Genomic DNA, 13029 nt, shown 5'->3' on the forward strand with positions numbered 1-13029 from the left:
AACCACAAAAATATCAAGAACTACATAAAACTCTAGAAAAAGACGCGATTTGAAGATGTTTTTCAACCAATTATTTGGTCTGCTTCTTCATCGAAGAAAAGGTGAATGGAAGTCCTCAAACTTCCAAGCTGAGACAGATAAAAGAATTATAAGATTTTGTAAAGAGTGAATAATTATGAGATAGGTGATCTAATTCAGGAGAAAATAAGAGATGTGAAATGAAAAGTTATACTACATGCACCACAGATTATGTATATTAGGCCAACTGGCCAGATTACAATAAATTTTAATTTAGTTCAATTCAATTCTGTAATTACATTAGCAGTGCCTGGATCGTCAACTGCTCTCATCACACACCACTCACACTGGGGCCCCTCTTTCACTCAACATTCACACTTATACTTATTCTCTATTCTTGGAATTTTGGTATTCTTCTTCCGTTTAGCATTGCTGCTTTCTGCTTCAATGATGCCATCTACATTCACTGCACCTTCCCTGATGCGTTGTTGATCTCCGTTGATTTGCTGCACCACTTCACCTTCTTCGTGCTGATATTTCCCATTACTAGTCTTCGCTGCTCTTTTTCCATGGAGACGTGATGATACGGAGACTCATGCATACACTGCTGATCTCCCATGTTGTCATTCTATACTGGAAAACACCCTCTTTTCCCTTTCCCTCATATTTCTCGGAAATGTACTGACAGCTATCTTAGATGCCTTAGAGAAATGCTCCCTGATGCTGATTTTTGCTTTTCATGTTGATTTCTTCTTTTATTCCTGTTTAGGGGTTGCTGTGGTCCAGTTCACCATGGCACCCAAATTTTATAATTTCGGGAACTTCACTTTCCATCATTTTCTGACACCATTATGAAGAATGAGGCACCTTTTCACTGTACGGGCACATAATTCCGTGTAGTTTACTTCTGAAGCATTTTTCTTCCCTCAACTTCTCTCGAATTCTGCTACTCTCGCTGTTAGATTCTCTCGTTCATCTCTTGAAGCTTCCGGCCAAGGGGATGGTTTAACCTCATTTTCAGTGAAGAAAAGTCACTTTTTGTTGAACAAAATGTATGAGGAATTCTCGAATCTCGCTCAATCTCGACCGATTCCCGAGAAAAACTTTAACTTTTTTTATATTAATAATGTTATTTCGATGATGAGAAGGGATCAACCGAGAGCTAATTAAATGTACTTTCGATTGCAAGTGGAATTGTGCAAACTGATCCCTTATTTTGATCGGAAGAACCTGCTGCCTCACTAAAAGTACTGATTTCTCGGGGTTGGGCATCCCCCTGCTTCCGGCGCTCAATGGATCTATTACACTATCCTGCACCGTCACTGCACAGGGTCATCCTCACATTCTGCCGCCAGCGTTACTCCCGTTCAACTGGTGTGCACTTATCACTTCTGCTACAAACGACTTAGAAGTCTATGCAAATCCTCCCAATGAGCTCCCTGAAGATGTTTTGGGTTGATTCCCTTTTTCTTTTTTTTCCTTATTTTATTCACTTTGTTGCCATTGATACACGTGCTGCAATTCTCACTGCTGTAGATCCACTTTTCCAGCTGTTTTGGCCTTCCACAAAGCTCCACTTAATGGATTTTATTCCTTTGTTCACGTCTGCGGCATGTGCTCTTCCACGAATTACGAAGCCGCCATCTTGGATTTCCTCTGAATGATCCTCCAAAATGCGCCTCTATGGGGAGATTTCTCTCTTTCGGTGGCTAAATTTCTCACTGATGATACGATTTCTCCCTTCTGCGGTTCACTGTGATTTTTTTCCACGACTTTTCTCTTTTATTTTATTTTTTTTTTCACTTCACTGGCACACTTCTGTTAAATGTAGGCGAATTAAAATAAATTATCGCGCACTCACGGAGATACGGATTGGGACTGTCACCCTTTTTCACGCCGGAGAGGAACACAGTCTGCGGTGACGTGCGTTCGCTCTCACGGCATCAGCCCAACTCCAACTGATCTTTCTCAGTTGAGCTGCAGTCCTCAGCACCGTTATGGGAGAGAGAGGAATTTAGGAAGAGGAGAGGGTTCATATTTGACCGTCGAGAGGGCTCTCTTCTCGAATTGGTCAATGCGCTCCTACAACTAATTAATTTTAAGCAATAAATCAGCAATAAAGCGCGTTGAAGTTATGGAACTTTTATGCTAAAAGAGAATTAAAATTGAGCTTTTTCTGAAGAATTTCAGAGAAATTCATTTTACTTTTGATACGGATCTCAAAGCTCTCAAAGCTATCTCCTCTCTCTCTCTGTAGAAAGAAGGTAAGGTTTGTTGATGCGATTGGGTCAAAAGTAAAGAAAATTGTGATGTGAACAAAAAACCTCTGGGGCGCGAGTGGAAAAAAAGCTTGCACCCGCAACGAAGTAAATTGCGAAAGCACTTCATTACATCCATAGTGATGTTGTGGTAAAACTGGTACATAATATATTAAGTGGTGTGTGAGTAAAGTGATGTGCGATACGTTTGGATGAAAGAAATGTTAAAGAGAGTGAAGGAAAAAAAAGCAAAAGGGAGGAAAGAGAAGTCATTAGAACAAAAGATAAGATAAAATCATAGAAAATTCCTTTCTCATACACTGAAAGCTCATCGCACGAAGCCCCCCCCCCCACCTTTTTTTTCCCCCGCATTGGTTATGTGAAACTTCTTATGCTGCCAATGAGAGTAGAGTACATCTTTCACACATTTTTCCTCACCTTTATCAAATCCCCTTTCACACCCTCACACCCTGCTGGCCAGGCTAAATCCGCAATAGCACCCCTACACGAGCGTCCAACCACCACCCCCTTAGCACGTTTGCTGTACGACGATGGAACAACCATTCACACAATGAGTGTGTTAATAAAAGAGCTGAGGATTGTGGTGCTATATTTTTCATGCCAATAAAAATTAATTGAACTTGTTTTGTTAATTAATTCAATATATAAAAGGCACCCCCTGTGTGTGGGAGCAATATATACACAACCCGTGGGAGCCATTTTGGTGTCTTGTGAATGGAATACAAATCAACTTATGACCATTAGCCACACTTATAGTAAGACGATTCCACCATATCGAGGCGTAATGAATCACATTAAAATTTTATAGGGGTGGCTGTGTAAGCTATGTATATAGGTCAAGGCACGCAACTTGAGGAAATTGCTGAAAAGTTTAACCACCAACCCTTAGGAAATGCCAAGTGAGAAAAAATATGTAAGCAGATTTTCTTTTTTTTTTATCTTTCTGGTCATTTTATGGTTCTAAAAGTATTCTCATAACACGGAGTTTAGTATTGATTGTTACTTCCGGTTCTCGTAAAAAATATAATTACTACATTTCAGTGTTAGTTTTATATGTATACCATTTCACCGAGGATATGTTAAAAAAAATTAAGCATAATACCTTTATGTTTCTCATAACGCCTGGAAAACTTTCTAACGGAATATTTTTTTTTCTTCTTCTATTTAATCAGTAAAATAAATCATAAACATTAAGTGAGGGGGAAATGCCTTTTTTCTTTACTTTTCCTATGGTATCGCAAATCTTTGGAAGATGTAGTCAATAAATCAGAGTGTCGCTGGAAAATGGAAAATTCCTTTTTTTATCTTTACAGCTTGTGCGTAAAAAAAATTATTAAATAACTAAAACATTTAAAACTTTTTATTAAGCTTTGACAGGTAGGTATGTAGTTGCCTTGGGTACATATAGAATTCAGTGAAAAGAAAAGCTGAATGAACAAATAAATTTATTAAGTTTAGAATCATTTTTCATTAACAAAATTGCCTTCAATTTATCAATTCTTCTCAACGTTTTAAAACAAACCGAACAAATACAAAAAATCAACAAAGAAATTCAACCCATTTCTAGCTTCTTTTGCAATCACTTGATGATGGTGAAAAATTGAATGTTTTATGTGGGAAAAGCTGAGAGTCAATCAATTGTGTGTTATCTCTGAATTCTCTCTTGATTATCTCTTCAAATTGAAAATCCATGCAACTCCCCCCACCACATCAATGATTTTCTCACACATTTCACACAGCATCACACATAAAATCGCATCTTGATTAAATTATATCATGAAAAAGAAGAGGATTGATGCTGTGTGAGATCCATTGTGTGCGATGCCATCCCGGAAGAATAGTTTTGTGTGAAGTATATAGTAGAAAATTTGTCAGTTGACAATTCATTCAGAGACTAACCCACAACCCCCACCCCTTCCACCCTATCCGCAAATGGCATTCCTTTGAGGAGGAGTGGGTACATTTATTTTCGATACTGATAGAGATGATAAAAGCCAAAATGGATTCAATGTGGTGGGGTAAGGAAAATGTGTCAGAGTGATTGAGATGGTGCAATAAGGAGCGTCTTTTCCCTTTTGTATTATACCAAGCAAGGGAATGGGAATGAGATCTAAACAAACATTAATTTAGTAAGTTGCTTAATCAAGATCCCGTAATAGTTGGAGAAATTGATTCTTCTCCTTTGATGCTGTTTTTCCACCAACACCATCACAGATGGAGAGAGAGAGAGGACTCCCCCTGAATCATTTATAAGGCAATCACAATCAATTTCCAGATCAGTGGAGAAAATTGAATATAAGATACACTGACAAACTGCTTTTCATTACTTTCCCATCTCTGGACCTTTTTTGTTGTTGTTGGTGTTGCCCTCAACTATGCTACTCCCTCAAGGGTCTCCCTCTATATGTACATACATACGTAAATGTATGTAATACTTATTGAATTTGAGTTTGAGGATAGTGATGTGCTTTTTTTCTCTTCTCACTCTCCTTCTACTCCGTTGTTGGCCATCCTTTCTTTACACCCACCCACCCCCCAACATTGAACCCCATCCATTCTTCTCTTTCGCTCGAAGCTCTTATTCACTTATATGTGACGGGTGTTAGTAAAAGCCCAGAAAATTGGGATAAATAGCTAAGGATTCCCAGCCGCAATGGTTGGTTAAATTGAATCGTTTATTGGCCTCTTATCTCCGTTGGGTGCACAGCAGACTCGACATTCTCACAAGGCGCGCACATATAGAACACGAGAGGACGAAAAGTGAGAAGTAGCTAAGACTCTCTTGGTCCAGGGAGATGAATAGATTCGGATATGTACGAGTTGGTGGCTCATCACTTGTGAAATACTTTGAGTACTCCCACACACACACACAGTATATATATAGTGTAAATGCGCTATGCTAAATACCAAAATATTTGTATATAGCAAAAGAATTTAAGCAAATTAGTTCATGTTTGACAGAAAAGCGGGAAAGTGGATGCAAATAAAAGCTTTTTTATCCCATAGAATTTTTAGAGTTAAGAGTTAAGTTAACCTTTTAACTGAATTTTTAAAGGTTTTTAAATAAGAAATGATCTTTCGAAATTTTTTTTTTTTTCAATATATTCAAACTTTTAATTTTATGATTTCGGTTTATGCTAATTATGTAGCAATCAAAAAACATTATTGCATAATTAGCACAAAGAATGGTCATAATTATCCCGAAATTAACCACAGTTGTTAATTTTTAATTTTTCATTAATCCAGTAAAATTCAAATCATTTTTTAACGAATAATTAACGGTCAAAAGCTAAGAGAATTTAAAAAGTTCCTTGACCATTTGAAGAAGCCATTAAATTGTAATATAAAAGGATATAAATTCCAGGTTATTGCCTACACGCCCACGCTCTCCCCAACCGCCCACCCCACGGAGGGGCGGGAATGGGTTAAATGCAAAATATCTGCGTGAATTTGAATGGAGAGGCTGCAATAAATTACCAATTCAAATCACACTTCCTCTAATTACAGTCAGTAGAGATATTCTTCCACGCTGTCGCGCGTTCATTTTGGTTTATCTTGGTTTAATTTCCCTCGCGTTGATTTAACTTCATTCACTGTGCTATGCTGGATCACAATAAATTCAAAATGAAATTGAATGTCTCTCCCTTTTCCCCGAAATATCACATCCCTTTTCACTCTATTTTCTCTCTTTCTCTCACTCTCAAAAACTTTGTGAAAATTATCCCGCAAAATAGCTCTGAGAAGATTTTCCAATTATAGAGAAAAGCTGCAAATGCGTGGGGAAAGGGGGTGAGATCTTTTTTCTTCTTCTTCTTAGTTTGTTACCATAAAATACGCCCAATTTAACATTTTCCTCAAAAGCCACCATCTCGCCAAAATATACTTGATCTATGCTCCAAATCTCACAATTTACTGCTCGCATGCATAAATATCTCAACGCGCCATCTTATGCTATGTGAAATGAACTTTGAGCTCTTTCCGTGAATGGAGAGTGGGCGGAAAGGGGGGAGAGTTGAGTGTAAAACTTTAAACACTTTTGAGAGATTTTGTATCACATTTCCGAATACAGAAGTAATACAAGTCAATTGAAAAAAAGGAAGAAAAAAAGAAGAAAAGGGGAGAAAAAAGTCCTCAAGAGAGTGGATGGAACATAAGATAAATTCACCTTTCAACAATTTCTCTTGGAAAACTTTTCACCCAACAATTCCACATTGTTGCTAAATTGAGTGCGGAGATCATTCTCGCGCGCACAAGTGGGGGTGTTGGTCTGTTCGTACATGTTAGAAAGGTCCTGCGGAAGGATATGATTGAAACAGGAGAAGTTAATGTGTCACGGGGTTGGCAAACGCGCGCGAGAAAAGTCAAAAGATCGGCTGTTGGGAGAGAAAAGTTTATTGGTATTTCCAAAGGACTTTTACCTTCACCTTTTGCACCATCTTGAGTGCCGTCTCCCAAAAGAATTTAGCAAGCAATTTCTCACAAATTTCCTTCTGCTTCCCTGCTCTCGCACCCATAGCCCCGCCAAGAGGTGTGCTAGCCCCGTACTTTCGCCCCGCCTCACCCTCCTTTTAAATTACATCATGAAGATTTTATCCCGCATGAGAGAGAGATTTAATGTCACGATTGTTTCTTGTACCACAGCGTGGTTGATTTTAATAATCTGATTGATGGCTACGACCTGCGTCTTCGACAGCATAAAATCTCGCCCCAAACATTCCGCACCCTCATCCATAAATAAGTGGTTTTCAAGAGAGAAAAATAATTTTATTGGGCCCCTCCTCTCTGTGTCAGAAATCTCCATCAAATGTGCTTTATCTTTAATCATCTTTGATTGATGACATCGCGACGTCCCCCACCACCCCTCTTAAAAAAATGCAAAAATCACCGAATTTCCTTCCGTTTCATTTTTACGTCTCAATTAAAAATTTATTTTCTTCTTCTTGGAAAATTATCAAGTTATATCTTCCTGATGGCAAAAAAGTGACAAATAAAATCATCCAGAATTTATAGATCTTAATCGAATCGAAAAGGGAAATATCTCACTGGATTTTTGTAAGGGATTCGTGGGGATATTGAGGTGAAAATATGATAGATAGTGAAAATATCCTTCATGGCGTAGCATAAGAAGCGCACATGATTTATGTATAGAAATGCAAGCTGTGCTAAAAACGCACAAAAGTTTCTTCAATTTTTCAATTTTTGCAACTCAATCATTTTTCAAATGACACGAAGAGGGCGCATTTCGCAGAAGTCAAAAAAGCTTTTTAATTTCTTTCTCATGTTCAATTTTTTGCTCTGAAGAAAGCTCTGCATATGGGGCTAGAGCTTACATATTATCACGGTCCGTGATATTATACAAGCGTTTGGAAAATGTGGGAAATTGGATTTATTTTGGGAAGAATAAAATGTGTTGATTTAAATAAATGTAGTGGAAAGTTCTTAAATTTTTCACTGAAGCTATTAATTTCTTTTAAAGGGATTTTATTTAAGGGAAACTAAAGGAGATTTTAAGTCAAATTTCGAAGAAATCTGTGTGAGAAAAATTCAATCTAATAAATATATAAATTTTCCTTTCTTTTAACTAAAAGTTAGGGTAGAAAATTACCCATAATTTCAATTCATTAGAAATGGAATGAATTGAATAAATGAATGGAGGAATTTATTAAATCAGCATAACCATCCCAATTAATTTTGCAAAAACATACACATATAGAAAGAAGCCTCAGATTACAAAAAACACATAATTAGAGCTTTCAAAAGCTCACAATTAACCGCGTATACCACTCTGAATTTTATTCTACCGCCAATTCTCGTGAATTTTTGCAATTCACAGAAATATGGAAGTTGTGAGCTTTTATATAGATATATTTTTTTGCGATTGTCAACAAGATTGTCAATTTAAAAAGCTCTTGTTCCACTTTGTGACTGATATTCCAATAACATTCATTCGCGTATAAAATGATGCCTGGACTGTATGAATAGCCTATAGATTTTAGAACAATCGTAAATTTCAATTGACTCATAACACCGGACCCATTGGACTCATGGTTGATAGTCATCTCTTGTTCACCCCCTGGGATTGGGGGGAGTTAAAAGCGTGTGTGTGTGTGTGGGTGGGGATTAAAAGCGAATTAGTGAACAAGAACCGAGTGTCATCTCAATCAAAAGTGAAGTATATAAATGGAAAAATATTATACATGATGTTTTGGACATGGGGCTTTTGGGAACAATCACTTCTCCGGCAATGGTGCTCAATGAGCGATTTTATGATGCTTCCAGGGTCATGAGAGACTGAGAGATTGGGTGGAGGGGGAGGGAGGGTCCTTAAGTGTATATTGTATTTGACATATCGGAATATTATTTATTATACATGGGAATGGGTCCTTAAGGAGGCATCCCCCGTATACGCACAATATTCGCCCGTCACTCATGTGCACCTCACTCACCAAGGGGTGAATTGGCGATGAAGCTCGGTCAACAGGCACCCATTGAGGCAATCATCAATTCACCGAATGATTGATTCATGACCATATAGGAGTAGCACACAAAGCACACAGGAGCTGATAGGGTAGGAGGGGGGGGGGTAGTACCCTTGGGGGGCGCTTAAGCTCAATATTTCCTCTGGATCATCAACCACTCTCCGGGGATCAGGGAATTGGCACTATGAGAGAGGAATTGTGCACGTAATATATAATAAATCTTATTGTTTACAATTGGGACGACAAGGATGATTTCTGTTAAACTACTCACCAGCTGCAATGGGTTCCCCTCCCCGCCCCACGTTTACATATGTAAATTATACACAGGAAAGTCATTGAGTAAAACCCAAATATCCAGGGAAATCACCCACATACACACACATTCTAATTATGACTGAAGAGTTGAAAGCATTGTGGTAGATTCTAATAAAAATCTTTTCTTTTCTTTCCTTAAAATTCATCATTTACAAGATTTTTGGTATTCTGAGAAATATTTTATAAGATTTCGACATTTTATTTTCTATCTTTTAACTGGGTTTTGAAGGAAAATTACATTTTCATGGATCTTTAAAGATCTTCGTGATTGTTTTCTAGATCAGGAAATTCTTTATTTTTCCTTTATTAAACGACAATAATCAAAATCTTGCAAAAACTCTTAAGTTGTTAGAATAGATTTTTATCACAATCCGCCCCATTGAAGAATTTTTTTTTGAATGATAAAATTAGATTTTTTTGCATTGAGCTTGTAGTTTAAATTATAAATTATGTAAGTAGTTATTAACCCTTTAACGTCCAACGTGAAACATAAAAACATTGAAACATGCGCTCTTTTATTGCGATTTTTATTCTATAATTTTTTTTAGAGGACTTTTCTCACTCAGAACGTCTTCTTTGACCCTTTATGCGTGAATTTGATGCATTTGTAATATAGAAAAACAATTACATTCATAAATAATTGAAAAAATAAAATATTTCACGTTTGGGTCAGCGTATGACCCAAAAAACCTTAAAGGGTTAATTAAAGGATGATCAAATAGTTATGGAAACTTGAGGACTTTTTTGTGCGATTTTTAAGTCAATTTTGTAACAAAGGATAAGGAATTTTCTTTTTATTTCATTCATTATATTTTTTAACATTCTAATCAATTTTTTCAGTTGCTCAACAGATAAACAGAAAATCAAAGAATTAAAGCAACGTTTTACCTGAGTTTTGATTACATAGATTGCATATAATTAACGGCCATTACCGTTGACAGCTTCTGTTAATTTTATTTCATCAATTTTGACGTTTCTTTGAGGTTCATTTGAAGTTTCATTTCTAACGTTTGACGTTTCTTTTTTAAAGTTTGACATTTCTTGACGTTTGACATTTCATTTTCCAGTGTTTGATTGTTTTTCCTAGGCGTGACATTCATATTCTAACGATTGACGTTTTTTTTATCTTCATTTTCTTGCATTAAATTTCGAAGAATATTTTCATCTTATAAGTAGGTATTTAAAAGAAAATAAAAATTTTTGTTGCTCAATTTACCCTTTGGGCGTCAAAGTGTTAACAAAGAAGAAATCAGACACTCAATCTTATCTCATTATTAATGAAGTAATAATCTCCGGAAAACTTTGCACCATCCTGTTTTGATGCAAATGGCTCAACCAAGTACCTCAAATCTTCCTCGTATTGATCAAGTAATTTATTTTGAATGTTTAATGCATTAGTTACTACATGAATATTACTTTACTTTGTAATGACTTTAGAGTTAAGGGTTCGTTGCGTACATTGGCCCCATTTTGGTTCACTTTTGTGAATAATGAAGAAAAGGAGAGAAGTGTAAGATTGAGAGGAATTTTAGTGAATCGTCAATAAAACACCCCAATTTGAAGGATAACGCACGAATTCCTTCAATGGATGCTCATATAAATTCACATTTAATCTGCTCATTTGCATTTCATTGACACTACAAGTGAGTATACAATGAGATGATTGAGCCCAATTTGTGAACCATGACGTACCCATCGTTATCGTCGCATAGATTTACAACACGCAGCTACTTTGCACAAGAATTCTTGAAGAAATACACGCAAGAAGCGTTTGTATTTTTTTTTTCAAACAATTATAACCGAATTTTAGCTAAACTTGAAGATATTTTTTTTTAAAAATCCGTTTCTTGTATTATAAATAGAAGAAGTTTTTTCACTTAAAGGTTTTCATTGAAAACATCGTCGAAAGTGAAAAATCCCTTCAAGAAAAGATAAAAACGGTTTTTCTTAAACAATTCATTGCTAATTGTAAGATAATATTTATATAAGTTAAGATAAAAATATTGTCTGACAGATTGCGATGTAGGAAGTAACTGGGGTAAAATGGTGAATGTGAAAAAAAAATTAAAATGAATCTGTCTAATTTTGTCAGGAGTTGTACTTTATACCCCTGCTTAAGCCTAGAAAGTTTCATAGTTAGGAAAACTCAAATATTTCCATGGAACTCAGGAAAAATTATCTCCCAAAAATTCACCATTTTACCCCAGGTTGCCCTACTTACCTGTGATATATTTGCTGACCCAATAGTACATTTATTAACTTTTTTTTAAGAATAATTAAAGCCTTATTATATAAAAAATAAACAAAGAATAATTAACAAAATTTTCAAACTTTTTTTTTTAATCTCATGGAGTATAAAAATGAATTAACTCCTTTTATTTGATTTTTTTATCCATTTATTCAATAATTTTTAACGTTTTATATATTAGAAAACTAACTCTCGAATGCTAAAGAAATTCAAGAAAAAATCAAACATTTTTTTTATTCATTCAAATTACTTTTATTCTTTCAGCATAAAAGGGTTAATTGCCCTTGTACTACAAGGGTTAACAAGTTAATTTCCGCGTGAATAAAACGTGCCTTTTATTCGTGAATTCAATGATGATTTTTCTTTAAAAGAAAGAAAAACTCCAAAGAAAAAAAAACCACAAAGCTTCTGTGGGTGGGGTGGTGCCCCCATCCACACGATGGTCCCCCGATGCGGGTACCCCGCTAAATTTGCATAGAGCGGAAGTTGTTTGAAGCATTGCGGTTTTTTCTGTGAAGAGAGTCCTCGAGGAGCATGTTCAGTGAGAATGGGCGCCCACAGCCCAAACACAATATACACATTTTCGGATAGAGCGGGTGGGGGGTTGCTTCGTATTTAAATGTTGCCGCCAATTAAAAGTGTTTACATTCAAAACTCCCGTATATTTTGGGTGGGAAATTGTGCCTGGGCGAGCAAACACTGTCGATTTGCGATTGTTTGCGAGCTAAAAGATAGAATATTTTGCACGAGACAACTTTTTCGTGTACCCCCATCCCGACCCTGTCTATTATTCAAATGACGAAAAACGGCTGCTAGAGACATCCACCCTCTCTCTTTCTCTCTTTCTCCCCACGAGAGCGCCTCTCGGTAAACCACCCACAATTTTCCCTTTTAATGCAATTTTCTCTCCACACCCTGACAAATGAATGGCGAGAATTTTCATATCAAATGGAAAATGAAATTAAAAACTTTTCCTTTTCGCCTTTGGTGTTAATTTAATTAATCGGTCTCCTTACACATTTAAAATAAAATATTGTATAGAGAGAATCTTCCCTGCTATTAACTTCCAGAGAAGCTTCCTAGCACGGGAAGTTCAATCATTGCTAGCATCGACATTATTTTCAAAGTTTCCGGATAAACTCTTACCGCGATGGTTAAAGATGTAGAATGAAGGAATGTTGCTGAGGGTTTCCCAGGATTTTGCCTGTAAATCCACGGCAGCCCGAATCTCGCGGAACTCACCGACAACTTGCAGGATGCTGTACACCAAGACAATTAGACTAATAACTGCCTGCAGTTGAATCTGAAAGATTTCAAATTAACAATTAATGTGTAATGGTTAATTTTTTGTTCTTAGAAAGCCCGGAAAACTCCACTTACATCGAATGGTAGGGAACTAAAGGTCTGCTCTGTGATTCTCAGGTAGGTTCTGTCTGCAGATGGGAAAAAAGTGAGGTTAGTTTGGGATTTTTCCTTAATTCTCGTGAATTTCTACTTACGCTGTGCTGCTGAATATGCAGCGTGAATTAGTGACACGAATCCTGCAACTAGGAGGAATTTATGGAGTGTTTTAACAGCCATTTCTGCAATTTTACAAATAAATTGCCACAATTCTCGAATCCAAACCCGACTTTGCTGTCAAATTGAAGAAATCGTCGAAAATCGTCGAAAATTCGTCGATTAAATCAGC

General features: G+C 36.5%; 1 protein-coding gene across 1 annotated transcript; it reads right to left on the bottom strand.

The window, feature by feature from the left end:
* Positions 1-11566: 11566 nt before the first annotated feature.
* On the bottom strand, positions 11567-12994 carry LOC129791429 (ER membrane protein complex subunit 5). Its single transcript, XM_055829600.1, has 3 exons — positions 12839-12994; positions 12720-12772; positions 11567-12642 (listed from the first exon to the last, which is right to left on the bottom strand). Exons 1-3 carry the CDS (start codon positions 12918-12920, stop codon positions 12433-12435), a joined length of 345 nt encoding a protein of 114 aa, XP_055685575.1. The 5' UTR covers positions 12921-12994; the 3' UTR covers positions 11567-12432.
* Positions 12995-13029: the final 35 nt, after the last annotated feature.

This window comes from Lutzomyia longipalpis, chromosome 2 (assembly GCF_024334085.1).
Source record: "Lutzomyia longipalpis isolate SR_M1_2022 chromosome 2, ASM2433408v1".
Classification (NCBI taxonomy): domain Eukaryota; kingdom Metazoa; phylum Arthropoda; class Insecta; order Diptera; family Psychodidae; genus Lutzomyia; species Lutzomyia longipalpis.

Coding starts and splice junctions, on each gene's coding strand:
- LOC129791429 (XM_055829600.1), bottom strand. CDS start 12,920: ATGGCTGTTAAAACACTCCATAAATTCCTCCTAGTTGCAGGATTCGTG. Junction 12,773..12,838: donor TGCATATTCAGCAGCACAGC/GTAAGTAGAAAT, acceptor TCCCATCTGCAG/ACAGAACCTACCTGAGAATC. Junction 12,643..12,719: donor TTAGTTCCCTACCATTCGAT/GTAAGTGGAGTT, acceptor GAAATCTTTCAG/ATTCAACTGCAGGCAGTTAT.